The sequence below is a fragment of the Chinchilla lanigera genome, unplaced genomic scaffold (genome assembly GCF_000276665.1).
Source record: "Chinchilla lanigera isolate Chin_1 unplaced genomic scaffold, ChiLan1.0 scaffold00001, whole genome shotgun sequence".
Taxonomy (NCBI): Eukaryota; Metazoa; Chordata; class Mammalia; order Rodentia; family Chinchillidae; genus Chinchilla; species Chinchilla lanigera.
Genome location: NW_004955402.1, coordinates 62,580,726 through 62,598,788, shown reverse-complemented (window position 1 = coordinate 62,598,788; position 18,063 = coordinate 62,580,726). Strand labels below are relative to the sequence as shown.

General features: G+C 50.0%; 1 protein-coding gene across 7 annotated transcripts in view; it reads right to left on the bottom strand.

Annotated features, from left to right (window-relative positions):
- The window catches only part of Nfatc1 (nuclear factor of activated T-cells, cytoplasmic, calcineurin-dependent 1), a 115,956-nt gene that overhangs the window by 75,559 nt on the left and 22,334 nt on the right, over nucleotides 1-18,063 (bottom strand). For all 7 annotated transcript variants that reach the window (XM_005373108.2, XM_013511612.1, XM_005373109.2 and 4 more), the window contains exon 3: nucleotides 10,544-10,703. In XM_005373108.2, coding sequence (XP_005373165.1) covers nucleotides 10,544-10,703 — 160 coding nt within the window. The remainder of the gene's footprint in view (nucleotides 1-10,543; nucleotides 10,704-18,063) is intronic.

The following is an 18,063-nucleotide window of genomic DNA, read 5'->3' as shown; positions in this document are numbered from 1 at the left end:
TGTGAACTGGTTTCACAATTGTTAAATTTACTTGTTTATTAATTGCTTGATTTAATGTGCTGGGGATCAAAGCCAGGGCTTGTTTCACTTTTTCTGACCCAAATTTCCTCCCACTGGATTATTGCTGTGGTATCCACATTCTCTCAGATTGTGTTTTCAGCCCCAAGTAACCCCAAGAGGAGAAGAGTTCCTCATGGTGAGGAGAAGTTTTTCCTTGTCAGAAGCTCTATTCCCCAGCTTCCATGGGCTGCAGTAGACTGGCTTCCTGACAGAACATGCAGCGGATACTGCTAGGAGTCCACAGCCTACCCTAAAGCCCTTGCTGCAGCAACAAGGGCCAGCCCGACCCATTTTCTGCCCCACAGCCCTGGTGCTCTCAGCTGCAGGGAGGCAGGACATTCCTACCACCACAGCTTTTACTAAGTAACACTGAGGTATTCTGCTCTGCAGCAGGTAACTGGACCAGAACCACCAGCATGGGCGGCATCAGTAGCCATGGAGCTGACCTTGTGATTCATGTATCTGTTCATGTGCTTGGGGATGTGTGCATTTGACTTTATGCACACATGTGCATGAGTGTATGAATGTATGTACTGGTGTGCATGCATGTCTAGGTGGAGAGTCAGCATGTGTGTGGATGTGCATGCATTTGGGAATGAGCGTATTTGGTTTTGTGCATGTAAATGTATGTAACGAGCCAACAGCAACGCTGGTTTTGCTCTGTGAAGTGTTACTTAAATCTGAGGATCCTCCTTGGGAACAGATTTATTTTACCAATGATTTCTGTCATGTTTACATACACAGACAAAAGCAGATCTGTGTTTGCAAACAGACCCAGGGCAGCCAGGCGGCACACAGTCCCTTCCACCAGGGACTTGAAGCCACACTCAGTAGACTCACCACACACAGCAGAAAGGCCATGAGCTGCTACACGAGTCTCCTTCAGGAGAAAGGATTCACTGTTAGTGTTTCTGGTCTTTCCATAGGGGGTACTGGGGATCGAACCCAGAAACTTTGTATTGAGTTGTATCCCCATTCCTTTAAAGAAATTTTTACTTGTTTTGTTTTGGTTTGGTTTGGTTTTGGTTTTTTGGTTTTTTTTCTGGTACCAGGAATCGAACTCACGACCTTGTGCTTGCCAGGCAGGCGCTGTGCTGCTGAGCTAAATCCCCAGCCCCGATTGAGATAGAGTCTCACAGTCACTAAGTTGCCAAGATTAGGCCCAAACTTGCACTCTTCTTGCATCAGCATCCCAGAGTGCTAGGATTACAGGTGTGTGCCACCATGGTCTGGTCTTTTTATATATAGAGTTTCTATCTTTCCAAGAAAGTAGAAAATAAAAAATAAAAGGAGGGCCATAGTGGGTTTATCTGTATAAATATCTCAAGAAAGGAAGAAAATTACCAACAAGGGCCAGAGAGAGTTTGTCTTTGTGTTTCAAAAACAGGATCACCCAGGGCCTCAGAACAGAGGCAATGTTCACGGCGCACCAGGAGCCTGACGAGTGTCTCTAGGAAGCCCTGTATCCCGTGAGTACAGTCACTGCCTCACAGTAGGTCTGAAACTTTTCTAGGCTCTAATAAACAATTATTTGATATACTCAAATCTCTCTGGAGGCTAGGTTGTCACAAAGCTCAGTGGCAAAGCACATGCCTAGCATATACATGGGACACTAGATTGATCCCCAGTGAAAAGAAAAAAATGCATTTATTTCATTCCATATGCAGCAAGTCTCTGATGCACATGAAGTACAGACAGAAAAGCTACACACTCTGGTTGGAAAATACTCAAGCTCAGCTGTGCCTTTCTGGCTTTCCCAAGGTGTCTAGAGCCAGAGTCACCAGCCATGCAGGGCCACTCCCTCCCTGGCACCCCTCCCCTGGTGCTTCCCAGGGTCTGATGCAGTTTAAAAGCCAATGTGGGATTTTGAGGAAAAAGCCATGCTATTTAGCTCCCAAAAATGGACAGGGCAAGCTTTATGGTTCTGCCTTGGCTTTAGGTAACAAGGCTTTCAGCCTATGAATGAAAGTTTAGTTGCTGCTCCCTCGCCCTTTCCAGGAAGCTCACTGCTGTAGCCTGGCATCACAGGCAGCTAATTCAGTGATGTCTCTCCAGAATAAGAAAGCCCAGACTTACTTTCCTTTCAGGTCCCAGCAAAGCGAGTCCCACATTTCCCTGATATGCATTCATTACCAGCATCACTGGATGCTGGGAGCTTGATGGTCAGAGGAAGACAGGACATTTGGACTAAGGCCCTTGTCCTGTTGAGACCTCAGACTTGCACTGGATGCAGACTCCATGACATGAGTTGTACAAGCAAAGACAAGACCCACACAAACAAGAAGCTCATGAATAAAAATCAGAAAGTCTGGGTCGTAGCACGAGCATGTCGCTCTTCATGATCAGTGGCAAGCCACAGTCCTGACAAGTCTGTGAGGCCGTGAGTGCATTCCAACTCTGAGGAGGGGCCATAATCTGAGGTTCCGTCTCTTTAGACCCCCACCTTCCAGCTCTGCTCTTTGGTTTTCTCCAGGGATGGCTGTACTTCTGGCCCCTTCCCACAACTCAGCCAGGGAGCAGGGGGGAAACAGGTCGTTTCCCTCACTGAGCACTTGCTGGGTAGAGACGGGTAGACCCCTCCTGAGAGGTGATGCCACACAAACACTAGAGGCATTTTACCAAGGCCATCTGCTAAGTCCCACATCCCTCTGTACCTGCACATGCGGCACAAAGGGGATGTGGCCTGGGATTGATTCTCCAGGGCCCAGGGCTAGAGGAAGGAGCAAGAGGAGATGAGCTGATGCAATGCAGGCAGGACAGTCCCCGGGGCAGCAGCACCAATCCATGACAACCTCAAGAGAGGATCAGGACCCTCAGGAAAACTTGGGGTGGCCAGGGAGGCAGGCTGCACTCAAGGGGCCTGTAGGCAGCAGGCTTCTGTCTCTTCCCACCTAAGCCTGGACACGAGGCACCAAAGATAGGCACAGGCTCTATGGCAGAGCAACAGGTGGGGCAGGACCCCATGGGGCTCCTCCACCAGTGCCTCACGGGATGCAGTGGACGAAGACACATGTGGCAGCATCCAGGGAGGGCAAACTGCACTAACTTTTGATTGAGGAAGGTTCTGCCCGGAAACACTACATTTAGCATTTCTAATTAAAAACATGCCGAGAAGCCCTGACTTTCTGCAGAGGAAAAAATAACTTACAAAAGAGCCTCGTGGGCCTGAGGACCTGTTTAGGGACATTAAACACAAGTAGGAGACACTACAGATGAGCCAGAGCCTAGAGCACGCTGACAGAGAAGAGGCTACACTTCTCAGAAACCTGCATACAGGGTCTCACAGTCCAGTGCCAAGCAGCACTCCCTTACACCCTTAAAGGCCCCAAACTCAGCTGCCGTGTGACAGGTCTCTAGGCTCGTGGCATTCCCCACTCAGACCCCACAGTGGGCCTCCTTGGCCCATCTCTGGGAGACACATCAAGGAGAACCAGAAAACAACTGGGACAGGCCCAGCAACGTGGGATGCACCCACCTCTCCATCCCAGCACACACACACCCGCTCTGGAATGACCCCTCCAGGCCAGTGTCTCCCTCACACCTAAAGCAGAGGCTCTCAGGAGCACCCGGCTCCACAAAGGGCTTTCCTACCCAGCGCCAAGTGGCACTGTCCCTAGCACACCACAGTGACACCTAGCGAGACACAGGCAAACCCAAGATCTCTGAGAAGCGAGGTCAGCCCCCAGTAATGGCCTCTGTACCTGGCTCCCAACCCCCTGGCCCACAAAAGCCAGCCTGCAGCTGCTGCCCTCCCTGTATCTGCTGACGGAACCCCCTCTTCCCTCAGGACACGGCCTCTGAGATATGGTGGCATACTGTCTGGCAGATTTACTTGTGATCTATGCAGAGAGCAGAGGCCGGTGGCCCCATCTCAAATGCCCAGAGAAGATGGATGACAGCCTGAACTTTGGAATTGGACCTAATGCCTAGTACCTCCAAAGATGGCCAAGCTGGGGCAAGAACAAGGTACAGGGGGAGTTAGCCCCATGGGGGCCACCATAGATACTTTACATCACACTATGGGGACACAGACCCACTATCTGGCTCTCCTCTACCTGGCTGGAGGATGCTGCTGAGGGAGTCCACCCACCCAGCCAAGGAATAGCAGAGAAAAATACCTCTGTGCACATACAGGGCCAAGTGTTCTCCCAGGAGGGGATGAGAGCCATGGCCAGGCCAGTGGGCCAGGCCGGGGAGATGTCGGGTGTCACAACCTCAACTCCTGTGGTCAGCCTGAGCACAGCAGGAGGGAACAGTCATGCAACAGAGTCAGAAAGACAGTACCCTCTATTCCAGCACCTCCTCAAAGAAGGAGATGCTCTAAACACATAACAGCGCCACATCCATATTTTGTATCTTCTTCATATCAGCGCCGTTGCCATGTGCGGAATGCGGGCCATGTGCTGCCCAGGGGTCCTGCAGCACAAGACACAGGAAGCCTGTGCTGCAGGACAGCTAGTCCCCACTGTTATTCTAACTAAGGGTGTTGGTTGTCATCTGGTCTCTAGCCATACTGTCCCCGCCCCACCTACACCAAACAGGAGTGTCGGAGGGCTGGGACCCAGCATACCCAGGCAGGCTTATGTGTGTACACACCCTCCACTGCAAACTTCGGCCGAGCTCTGCCCTCAAAGAACATTTGGGAAAACTGAAATAATGTGTGTGCAGCATCATTCTAAAAAGCCATGACCAAGTTCTGTGTCCGAGTTGAGCTATCACTAAAATCTTCTCAAAGCTCCTGAATCAGAGGATCTGGGAGGTGGTGACAAGGCCTAGAGGGCTGTAAAACGCTGTATGGGTCCCCACTTGCAACTCTGTTTGGAGTCAGTCCTGATGGGCATACTGCCTTGGAGACCTTAGTCTCCACGGCTCTGCCTGGGTGGGTATAAGTGCCACAGGGACCTCAGACTCCTTTTTATCATTCTGCTAAGGTATTGCTGCAGGGACCTTCCATGGCTCTGACAGACAAAAAAGCTCTGTATTGTGTTCAGAAATCCAACTGTGAACCTGAGACCATGTGCCTTCAGCCCTCATCAACCATCTCAACGAAGTTCCACCTATTTTGTTGAAGTATTGCCATGAATGATAGTGGCTGGGCCAACTCTACCCGCTCATGCCAACAAGGCAAAGTGGCCCACTAACGTCTTCCTGGTATTGTGGTGTCCCCTCTTACCACTCAGGACAGAGCACTCTGGCTCTACTCTGGACAGATGATTCTCATGGTCATAAAGCTGATCATGTATTTCAGGGGTGGCTGAGGCTAACTCACAGCACTTCTGAATCTGATCTTCAGAGCAGCACTGGAAACACTGCCCTGAGATGCCAGGAAGAGGGGAAAGACGGTGTTTGTGAGGTCAAGAAAAGCTCTGCTTTGTGCACCTGGTGGACAGAGAGGGAGGCAGCGTTTGCCCTGAAATATCTTGAAAGAGGAGAGGGCCGCTGTCCAGGTGCCGAGGCTGATACATGAAAAATTAATCCACACTATGAGCAGGTCGGCTGCGGTTGGCAGCAGCAGGCCAACTCAGAGTCCGGCTGGGGTTAGCGCTGTACTTAAACCTCCACCACATGGCATCTCGCCCCAGAAACCCCCTGCCTGGAGTAGGCCCACCCTCACATCCAGCTCCTTACAGGGTCTGCAGAGAATCTGTTCCAGTGGTAACTACCTCCCTGGCTTCTGTGAGACCCTGGCTCCCCAGATACACAGCCCACCTCGCAGCACTCTCTAGAGGCGGGGACACAGGAGACAGGGAGTGCGCCTGTGTGGGACAGAGCAGGCTGCTAAGACAATAGGAGGTGCTGTTTGTTCTCGGGATGCAGACACCCTTCAGGATCCTGTTTCTCCTAGCAGTTAACACTCTCTAAAGCCTTCTCTAAGACTTGGGGAAAGACACTATCTAGAATGAAACGTTTCACGACAGACCCAACTTGAACACCAATCTGAGAAGATGAGTCATTTCCTGGTGGGCGCCCATTCATTGGTCTTCAGCTGCCAAACTTGTATGATGGAAGAGGTATTTGTCATGTACCTATGGTGGCAAAATTGACCTAAAATCCAAGAGATTGAAGGAGAATCTCCAGGATCAGTGGGCACAAGCAAGACCTTCTGTCCAGCCTCCCTCCCCAACCCGTTCCCTTCAGGTCCTCCTGATCCTTGGTGGCCCACCTTGCTGCCTGTGACCAAGCACCCTCATGGCGGGGCAAGCCCCAGGGTCACCTGCCCACAGCCCCTGCCTGGCCGATGCCCACGGCTCTTTGATTCAAAATCTTTCATGCTGGTCACTATCCTAACAGATGGGTAACAAACTGCAAACCTAAAATGCTGTTCAGGAATTGACCAGGTTCGGGTGTTTCACATTTCAGTGGTCTATTAATTATTCACGTAGAGTCAGCCTCCTGCTCGATGGGCGATGTTATCAGGCAAGCTGTTTTGGTGATAGGTAAGCAGAGCTGAATCCTGTGACCCTACTAGGGTCAGAGATCAGACTCCATCCCTGCAGAGCTCCACATGCTGACACAAGGTGAGCCACACTGGGGCAGGTCAGAGAGGAAGCAAGGGAGGCTGCCACTACAATTCCAGGACAAGCTTCAGGACAACGTGGACACGGCCCCATCTAGGTCAGGAGAATTTGGTCTCCTCCTATCAGCAGTGGCCCACAGTACTACCAACCAGACTGGGATAGATCCAGAGGACTGTCCACAGGGACCAAGCCCAGGAGGGGGTCTGCAAGAGGGACCTGACATTTCACCAAGGGGGACCCTATAAGGGGACAGTGCAAGTCCCAGCCAGACTTCTCCTTTATGATGGGCAGGTCAAAGCACTTGTTCCCTGAGGAAAGTTAAGTGTCCAAGTTCCAATGGCTCCATCATCCCTTTCCCACTGGTTTGGACATAATAATGAAGTAGGCCATTGCAAGCTCTGGAGGCAGTCTCAGGAGCTACTGCCTCTGGTGACCCCTGCAAGACAAGTGTCATCAGAGGTGAGGGGAGCTAGCACCATGGCCGCTGGGTCCACCCAGGGCTGCAGAGCTGGCCTCAAACTCGCCCCACGAACAGCCAGGCCAGACTGACACGTGCTGGATGAGCCCAGCGCCTCACCTTCTCCTGCCCAGGTATGGTCAGCTTCCCTACTGGTGTAGCGTTTGCAATTCTATGGCTACAAAGGTGGTAGTCAGCAGCTCAGAAATGGCTTAATAGTCAGCAGGACCCAGAGACCACTTCAGTTATTCTCCAGCATGAGAAAGATGAATTCATGGAAGGGCAGAAGGAACCCTATCCCTGGTGAAGAGTGATGACCCTAGGAGCAGAACCCCAAACACACCGGCAAATGGCAAACGGAGGTAAGCGGTCTCAAATGCTCCACCCACCACTGGCCAGCCACGGCCTGGGGCAAGCCCCTCTACACAAGGAGGCTGGGCCAAACTCTAACACCCATCCCTAACGTGAGAGCCTGTAACCTTGGACTCCACCCAGATGGGGCTGTTGTGTATTCCTCCTTGCTTCTTGCAGCAGACAGGGCAGTGGGTGCTGAGGGGCTGCCTCACCTGCATCTACCCACAGCATCAGAGGCAGGCGTCGGTCTTCCCTCTCTTTTTCTCCCATCTTCCTTTGCGGCACTGCTAGGGCAATCACTGCTACAGATCGCAAGGTTTGATTTTACAGACAATCTTTGTGAAGCATAGAGGGAAATGGATCCCTGCGTATACTAGAGAGGGTAGCACCTCTGAACATGTGAGGGGCTCCGAGAAGAAAGTGGCTCTGAACACCTAAGACTGCAACAGTGTTCACTGACCATCAGACAGCCCATGGGGGCCAGCTGTGCCCTCAATGTGTTGGCCAAGCTGTGGTCTCACCCAGGGCCACCGTGTCACGAACTCACCTCTGGAAGCAAGAGGAGGGTTGGGCATCAGGGCAGCTGGTGTCAAAGGATGTGCCAAAATAACTCAACAGCACAGAACAGAACCTTGTGGTTACCGAGCTTTCGTAGCAACTGAGAGAGTTTTCTATTTTCGTATGTTTTATAATTATGTGAAAATTCTATTTTTATCCAATTTGTGGTCCACCAACCGAAAAAGAAAACAAAACCCCAAAACCCCCTCTTTTTAGTTGCCTACCTCACACCGGCATAGACGTGAGTTCACGCAGCAGGGACACCTCAGAAAACTCTTTAAGTTACTACTTTCTCCCCATGAGAAACGATGACAGGTCCTGGTATTCTTTTCTGTTCAGGGACTGCTGTAACTACGAGGAAGAGGCGGTAGTCGACTGCTCTATTGAAACACCCATCTGTCTCACCTTGTCCCCTCTACCAGCATGTGTCATTTGACTTAAAACAATCTTGAGCATACGTATTAGAGACTTCTTAAATGACTATTTCAACTACAATTCCTTTAGAATGTCAATTTCCTCAACACTGTCTGTACTGATAGAGGAATGTCATGCCCTGTGCCCAAAGCAGAGGACAACAGCAATGGAACCAATTCCCCAGCCTTGGGCTACACCGTGGTTTTGCTGGAGCATCACAGGCGCTTGACTGCAGTCACTGAGGCTACTGGCTGATGGTGGAAACCAGTCTGCTAAAACTCAAGGACAATCCATACTCACCTCCACCGTATCCTCCAAAACACAGCCAAGCTTCTTCCGACCATCAAATGCTACAGAGGCACAGACCGGAGTCCAGTGCTCTGCCTTTCATGCTGAAGGTTTGGTGTTGACACCGCTCAGCCCCGGATCTAGCACCCCTTGCCGATATAATTTACAATAAATGGGGGGTGTTCAGCCATTATTTCTTTATTGCTTATTTTCATGCGTCCTTCTTTAACAGACTTCTTTCCTCTCCTTTTAATATCTTTTCCATTCAGCAGTAATGCACTTTCATTCAGTGAAAACCATAGCAAAAAAGAGGAGGTAAATACCTGTAGTTATTTAGTGCAACTAAATGCAGGCATTATCTGACCTTTTTCCACCTGGGAAGGCGGAAACTTAAAATGTCAAACTGGCTGCTGTGCGCTGATGTGTCTCCTGCATTTTCTCACATCAAGCAGCTAACAAAGTAGGTATTAATTGGCGTCAAGCACACAGGCCACAAATATCACCTTAATATCATCCGCAAGCACTGCTAAAGTGCTTCATTTCTGCACCTTGCCTGGCTAATTCCATGTAGCTGATTGCTGCGTTGGCAAACAGCCATTTGTCTACATGGCCTCCTGCCCTCACAAGCTTTTTATTTACCTAAATGGAATAAAATAAAAATATAGGGTGCCCTGCTGAGCACCCCTCCCGGCCCGCATCGTTCCCTAAATAGTAGGGTTGGCACCAGGTTGGTGATGTTGAAGGCACTGGGGAAAGGGCTCTCTATAACACTTTCTGGCTGGAGACCTGGCCAGAGGGCAAGAAGGCCTCTCTGTGGCTGCTGTAAAGTGACATGTGCGGGTCGGTATAACTCCTACAATGATAGGCATGACAAAGGGGAGTGGCTGCATCACTGATCGGGATTCCATATGGATGTCCCAGTAGCAATGGGACAGAAATGGGTTGGTGGACATTCTGGGCCCTCACAGTCACCAATGCATCTCCAAACCATTGCTGACAAAGGTTCTAGCTCCATAGCAAATGAACTTGTACCCTACCTGACATGTTAATCAGGCAGGGAAATGTACCCAGAGCCACCACTGGGAGATCCGGGTTCCCAGCAAGGGATTCTAGCACAGGTATGTCTGTGTCTTAGCTCAACACCTCTCCCTGGGAACCCTCCACCTCATCACCTTGGACACCACCTGCCCCAAGGGCTGGGAGCACAGGCCTCCAAACCATACCCAGAGTGAGCCCTATACCTGGCACCTGCATTTCTACCAAATACCCACATGAGGTGAGGTGAGGCAGGTGGTAAGGGCACATCTGGAGAACTCCCGCTCCACGAAAAGAATGCAGTCGTAAAAATTATCCACCCAGTACATCCACGTCCTCAAGGGCATAGGTGGAAACACATCTGCCCTGGGCAAAGCTTTAAAACAGTTATGGATGATCTGTAAGGATAAGAGCCATAGGATCTCCCCACTCGAGATTTCACAGTTGGCTCCTGAGTTATGAAATTCACTTTACAATCTTCTAGTTTTACAATGGTATGAAAGCAATCCATCACAGATATGCATTCAGAAGAACTACACTTTGAATTTTGCTCCTGGAATAACAGTAAGGGGTACGCTCCCTTCTCATGATGCTGGGCAAGGGCAGTAAGGGCAGCATGGTCCCCAAGACCAGAGGGGAATTTTCAGTGGGTTCATCAGGACTTAACTCTTGTACATCAAGAAGCACTTGCACAGAGGAGAAAACTGGAACTTCACACTGTGCGTAACACTTAGCTGCATGATCAGAAGATGACTGCACTAGGGAGGGTGGGGAAGCCACACAAGCTATTGCTCTGCAGTTGCTGCTGGGTAGGAAGCACCGACACTCACATGAGCCTCAGATCCAGTGGTCCCCATACCTGCACGATGGGGTGTCCTCCAGCTGACGCCTTCACGGCCCCCCGGCTGCCCTCTGTCTCGTAGTGAGCTCTGTGGTGGGATTTGGGCTGTACCTCAATCCGCAGCTCATAGGGGCCAGAGTGGGACGGCAGCTGCCAGTCAAGAGCGGGCAGAGATGGGCTGCAAAGGAAGACAGAACCATTAAGGCCCAGGCTGGTGGACACACTCTTAGACCACTGAGCCCAGCACATGCCTCAGGACACAACTAGCAGGCCACCTTCCACCTTACATCCCTAGCACCCATCAGTGGGGTGGCATTCTGACTTGAGTGACCTGAGCAGTGTAGAGTCTGTGGCCACTTTATCACCATGTGGGGTCACAGCTTGCAGTGCTTCACACCTCGATCAAAATGTTTTCCTTCCTTCATGAAAAGTTTCTGTAAATTATCTAAACTTCCTCACAAGATTGGGTCCTGACTGAAAAGCTTCTTAAAATCAGAGGCACAAGTCAAGCGAGCAAGACTTCTCACCATGGGCAGAGCCCACGAGCCTAGTATCTCAGTGGCCTCAGCCAGAATCTTAAAATGCTGATTGAACCCCTACTGAGAACCAGGAAGAGGCCTGGAGAGACAGCCTGCAGGTGCCAGCTAGGGGACAAGTCACGGCCTTGTGTCCTGCAGGAGGGCCCTCCTGGGAGTTGTATCTTGGTGGCCTCTTCTATGGCCAGATGTTCTGGGGCTCTGGAGCAATTTCCCTGAAACCACTGATTTACTGATGACTTCTGCCCAGAACCAGGAGAAGGACAAACAGAACTGCTCATGGCCCATGTGCCTGGAGCAATCACTGACTCTATCCTGACCAGGTGCAAAGTGACCTAGAAGCCCAGCACAAAATCCCCATGTCTGACCCACACACACTGGGTACAAGCTGTGATAAGAATCTGTGTCTGGCCAGAAAAAGAAAGCCCCCAGCACAGGTTGGGCATGGTTGGTCTTCAGAGTAGCACTGAACAGCAACGGGGCCGTGTGGCTGTTGGGATGTACTGTTCTGCGCTGAGCAGTTTCTCAGCTGCGGCTGTCAGGGCCATTTCCTGTGTAGGTTATCTCATCGCACGCCCAGTTTCCGGCAGTGCTGCCAGGCGGAAGGAAGAGTGGCTAAGCAGAAGGCTCGGCCAGGAGGGAGGACAGTGTCCTGGGGAAGGCCACTCTACAGAAAGCTGAGGCCAACTGTGACCGCTGGGGTGGAAAGAGTAGCCCAGCAAGGTGAGGGGCCCGGCTCCTACTGCAGGAGGCAGAGCCAGAAAATTGAGAGCTCCTCTGCACTGGAGGATTCCTCTGATCACCCCAGTGCCCTGACCAGTGGAAAGGGTACAGGCATGGGGGCCACTGAACATACAAAGACATCCACTGCCCAAGGGCTGACATCTGTCAGAAGCAGAGACAGGCAAAGAGACAGAGAGAGGCAGACAACACACACACAGAGGGAAAAGACAGGCAGCAAAGAGGGAAAGCGGGAAAGTCCAGCACCTCACACTCTCACAGAGGTGACCATCTTTCCTGAAGGTGAGAGTCTAAACCCTCTGAATCACTTACAGATTTGCAACATGTACAGCTCACAGTAATAATGGTTTATGAAATAAACATTATAATATAGAAAATTAAGATAGCTGGTTTTGGTTGGAAATTTTCAATATGAATTTGGCAGCTCCATAAAAAATATAAACCTGCTTCTTAGATCAAAGAAAAGGACCGTGACTGGAGAGGAGTGGAGTTGAGTGGAGCAACCCTTCTACCCCCACCTGCTTCCCTCTGTGGGTTCCAGGCAGCAAAGAGGGGCAGCTTCTGCTGCCACCAGAAGACTTCCCTGAACAGCCCCAACCCGAACAGCTGGAGTTCACTGATCGAGGACCTGTACTCAGAATGCATCCTGACTTCCAACTTTAAGCTCATCTCTACATAATTTCATCTTTTTAAAAGTCACACTCAATGCAACCAAGAATTCAGGAGGCTGCACATGTCCCTAAGGTCAACCAGGTTGGCACAAATGGAAGCCATGTGAAGTCATCCACTTATCATTTAACTTACACCCTCACCCAAAGTGTCATTCCAACACCTGGGTAAAGATACCTAAATATTTCTATATAAAAAGGGATATACCTTCACAAAACAAAATGTATAGCTTGGTACCTGGCTTTGGGTTTTGTTTTGTTCTTCTTTTTTTCTTAAAGGAAGGTCTCACAATAAAGCCCAGACTAGCCTTTAACTCATGACAATCCTTCTGCCTCAGTTTCCTGAATGCTGGCTCTGTTCTTGTACAGAAAGAGCATATTTGAGCATTAGGGCATATTGCTTGTAGCGCTTCCTATTATAAATGGCATTGATATGAATAGCACATCATTAAACTGGGACAGCTCCCTGACCCTTCCTTAGCGCAGGTGCACAGTCAAAGGATGCACGTGTGTTAGGGTGCCTGACGCGTTAGCCCTGTGTTCCCTCAAGGTGGTAGGAAGTAACACAGCCCTCTGCTAACTTGTCCCAGCACAAGTCCTGATCTGTGGGAACTTGGCCAATGCTCTTCCCGGGAAATGTTCCCGTCTTCAGACACTGCTTAAATATATGGGCAAAACTAAAGATAACACACAGTGTATGAATAACAAATATAAATAAAATAAATACTGCTCATCCACTAGTAGTGAAGATTCTGGAACTATCTAGGCTTCTAAGCATCCAACTGGTATCGTTCCTATGTCTTACTAAAAACACAGTGAGACCCCAGGCCAGTTGGTGCACACCTGAGGCCCACGTCCCTGTCCACAGAGGCCAGCTGTCCAGAGGCTATGGATGGCCACTGTGGGGTGACACCCACTGTCATCAATATTGTCAGATGCATAAGTGTCAGTCACCATTCTCAGGCCCTGTTTAGAACAGTTGCTTATAAAGTCCAGTCCCTTGATGGACAGAGTATGGGTCTTGTAAACTTTATGGAACGAATGATGTAACACACAAGACAATAAGACAATACATGTGCAGACCTGGAAGTGAACATCATCAGGGCCCCAGTGGCCATAGGAAGAACCAGACACTGTCCCTCCCTGGACATCAGCCCTGGGAGGTGAGCCGTACAGAAGCTCAAACCCTACTCCAAATATACACCTTTGAGCAGATCTCGGACTCTTCCTGAATATGAGCATGGAAATTTTGGTAAAGATTGTTCCTTAATTCCATGAGTACCAGAAGCTTCGGGCTCTGGCATTTAATGCACTTCTGTGCTGGGTGTGGGGTGAGAAGGAGAACAGCCAGCTCCGGGTGAGCCAGTCATACCTTCCACTGTCTGTGGGTGTGTGGCAGGAGGAGCCCCAGCTCTCACTGTCTGAATCACTGCTCATAGCACTGAGACCCACTTCCCACGAGAAAGGCTATGTTCCCTGTCACAGGAAAAGTGTGGAGGATGATGCAGGTGCACAGTTCACAGTGTGGAAGCCACCTACACGCTGTAGTCCAGTGCCAGAGCCCAAAGGTCTCCATGTCCCCAGCTCCTATCTACACTGGGTCAGCATTTCCCAGCTCTGCTCCCTTGAGCACCTGCAAAGCCATGAGGGCGCCTCTCTACCTGGCCATGGCTGTGCAGGGACACACAACAGGGTCTCCTACCTGGCCCCACTTCCTGAGTCAGAACCACACACAGGCCTCATCTCAGAATTCAAAAAGACTTTGGGATAAGACAGCCTCCTGAGATAACGTTTTACTTTATAGGTGTTTCTGAGCTTTGCTTTTCGCATTTCTACTAGCACAGGATGCCTAAGGGGCCCAGAAGCAAGTAAACCACAGGAAGAAAAACTGTAACAGGCATTACCTGCACCAGAACTCAAAGCCCAGGTCATTTCGGCAACAGCAAACTTCTAATGAGGTCACAGTGGAGCCCATCCACGACTCCTCACCCACCAACCTCATAGTTAAGCCTCCCAAGGAGGGTCAGGGTTGGGCCACTATGCTCACCAGGGCAGCTCCACCCCTAGGTGCCTGATCCACTGCATAAGCCCACCTGTGTGGACCTGGCACCCGGTTAAAACAAAGTCCTTAAAACCCCACCGACATCACCAAATGATGTGAATATCACTTGGCCAAACAAAAAATCCAAACTCTAGAGATCCTGAGGCCATGGCAATTTGAGGGATAAACAGATTACACATGGACCAAAGAGCCAAATCACACCTTAGAGGCCATCCATGAAACCCAGATAGGAGACGAAAGTGTTCCCTACATCTTCTACATGGAAGAAGAAAGCAAAATGTCCAGATCCGAGGTATTTGCTGCCAGACAAAGGGTCCCATGTGGAACCTGGTACAACAACTGCCAAGAAAATTATGGACCAGGGAATCCTAATACTGACTTGCTGATACACACAAAGAGATCATTTTATATTTGTTACCAGATGACATACTGGTATTATTAGTTTCTTAAAATGAGTTCTCACCTTTAAGAGAGACACATGGAAACACAGATAAAGCGATAGGACGCCTGCACTGGCTTCAGAGGGTGGTGCACGCACAGGGCAAGTGGTATGAGGGGCAGATGTGGCCTTTCTGCATCTATGTTTAAAATTTCCTGATGTGAAAAGTAAAAGACCAAAAACAGTTTTCAAGAGTAAGTTTGGAGGACAAGAACTAAAACAATCACTTGACAGTCAAAGTCATAGAATTGTCAGGAATTTTTCATTTCCTATATTTTTAAAATATTCCACAGTAAAGGATCTGATCTGTATAACCACAAAAACAGTTTGTTTGTTTTTTTTAAATCTCAAGTGCTAACCTCTACCCCCACCATGGTCAACTGATCAGGGTACTGGAGGTCTTCTGGGTTTTCTCCCTGAGCAAGACCACTGTCACTCAGCACCTGAAGATGAATCTTCTCCACAAGCCAGCACTGAAGAAGCACAAGGACCTCAGTGTAACTGCTCTAGAAGGAACCCAAGGGGCATTTCTAATTACACAGCTTAGCAAAAAATCCTTTTGATTCTGGATTTCCCAAGAAAGAGTTAAACCCCTATGTGAAGAAACATGTAAAGGCTATGTATGACTCCTGCAATTCTATCATAGATGAAGCTACCAACTCAAAATCTGGCAGGGCTAAAATTGCCCAAAGGAAGGATAACAAAAGCAAGTTTAAGCAAAACAAGATTTTCAAAGTTACAGCACATTTTCTCAGGGTCAGCAGCCAAAGGGCTCCTCAATGTTTAGTTGTTTGGATTTTTCCCTTAGTTCAAAAAGAAAGAAAAGGAGAAGAAAGGCAGGAAGGAAGGAGGGAAAGAGAGGGGGCTGTCAGCGCCATTTCTCAGCCACTGAGCAGTCTGGGCCATAGGTTCCATCCAACCATCTACCTGAAGTCAAGCCCAGGACCACACGGTGATCTCGCTGAGCTCTAAGTTATGGCCCTCTAACAAGAGAATCCGGCCTAAGAAACACTGTTCTTCCTTGAAGCAGCCAATCTGCTAGGACATCAGCTCAGGCCCAGCTGGGAGAAGACAGGTGGTCGGCCAAGCAAGTGTCTGGCTGATGAGGTGTAGGATCTGTGGGTGACATACTCCCCACTCTGCTCAAATCTGAGCACTGTCTCTGGACCGGGCACCTCTGCCCTGCCAGGCCTGCCACTGGGTACAAGCACCCAACTTCTACAGTGTACTGGGATGACCTCAAGGACTGCATGGCTATAACCCATGAATTCTGAGAACAAGGGTCTCGACAAAGGGCAGGAATGGGGAGGGGACACAGCAACCCAGGAATTCTTGGAGCCCTCAGACCTCACTGATGGGGAAAGGAGCCTGGCCTCTGGCCCTCTGCTATCCTACCCCTGGTACTGGCCTTCTGTACACCTGCCACTAATGGCTCTCCCAACAACCCTCGATGGGCACTCTGTACCCTGGGGGTCAGGGGAGACAGGTGCATAAACAAGGGTCGCCAACCACACACAGGCAGAAAATGTACACTTGTGGAAACATCAGTGGAAAGAAACGGTAACACAGGGAACCCATCTTCAGTCCTTCTGCCCATCCCGGTGGGTTCACTCTGCCCCTGCCCCTTATCCTGGGTGGTCTTGGTTCAGCCCACAACATGACAGCTGTGTAGGCTGACCCTCCACCTGCTGCCCCCAGGATTAGTCACAATGTAGAGCCACTGGTCACTCAGTTCTCCTCCTCTTGCCCTGCTCCCTGCATGGGATTAGCAGCCCTGGGTGCACAGAGAGCCAGGATCCCTGCACAGGAGCAAGGACAGAGGTCCATGGTGGGCAGCCTCTGTCGCACAGGGGAGCATGCATCAGGCTTAGAAGTTCAAGTCCAGTCAAAGTCACAGATCTGGAACTTGCAGTACACAGGCAGCAGGAAATAGTGGTGGAATGTTTGTTTTAAATGACAGATTCAGGAATTTCATATAAATTGGTTGTGTTCCAGGGTCCCATCAAATACCTGTTCAGATTTTCCAAGGAAGCCCTCTCTTTTAGCCCCTTGGAGAATCCATCTTGGTCTTGCTCTATTCCCTGCACCTGTACCCCACAGACTCCCCTCCAAAAAGCACGGGGCTAACCCACGCACCTTCCACTGAGCCTGGAGCCTAGGCCCTGCCTACAGGGGCGCTATGGCTGTCCCTGGCTTTTCATGTTGCCCTGCACTTGGGCAGAATGCAGAGCAGAGCAGGAGCCAGGCTGAGCCTCAGGTTCCCCAGGAAGTCCTGGGCTCCCACCCTTACCCCAGAGTTCACATGGGGGTCCTTGCACGGGGGTCCTCTTCCACTACATGCACGGAGTCCACTGACACCATACCCTTCCTCCTGAAAGTCTAAATAGGAGAACACACTGGCTCACGACACCCAGAACTCCCTTCCACTCAAGAGTGAGGAGCGAGGTTTGGAAGAAAAAGAACTCTACTAGCCTCTCCTGACCAGAGGCTAGATACCACGCAATTTACTTGCAGTTCCTCTCCTGCACATGTTTTCAGACTGCAGACCCCACAGAGAGGAAGGACAGACAGACAGACAAAAGTATCCAGGAAGACACTCACAGATAAGGACACCCACAGGACAGAGACTCCTTTCCTACAGGTTGAGGACTCCCCTTGGATGACAAGGACTCCCAAATTGTCCCTCCTCACCCTCTACCCTCAGGGATTCAAGTTACTGCAAACTATGCCTTTCTCTAAGCCAACTTCTTCCTGGAAGTCACAGCTAACTTGTGGTTATACTGAGGACATCTGAGCAACCGGAATGCTTCAGGACATGCCTTCTTCGGTCACTTATGAAAAATAAAACAGACAAACAAACACCAAGAAACTCAGTATCATACAACTGACTGTAGGATGAGGCACAAGGAAGTCACAGAACCAACACTCTCATTGCTCTGTTGTTTGAGGGATGCTGAAATACCATTCACTAGTCAAGTTCACTCGCAAAGTTCACTCATCTATTCAGTTAGGTCCCAACCTACAGGAAAACCTGGCCACCTGTTAAGCAGAAAGCACCGCTATAAGCTTAAAGCCAATATCCCTGGTTCAGG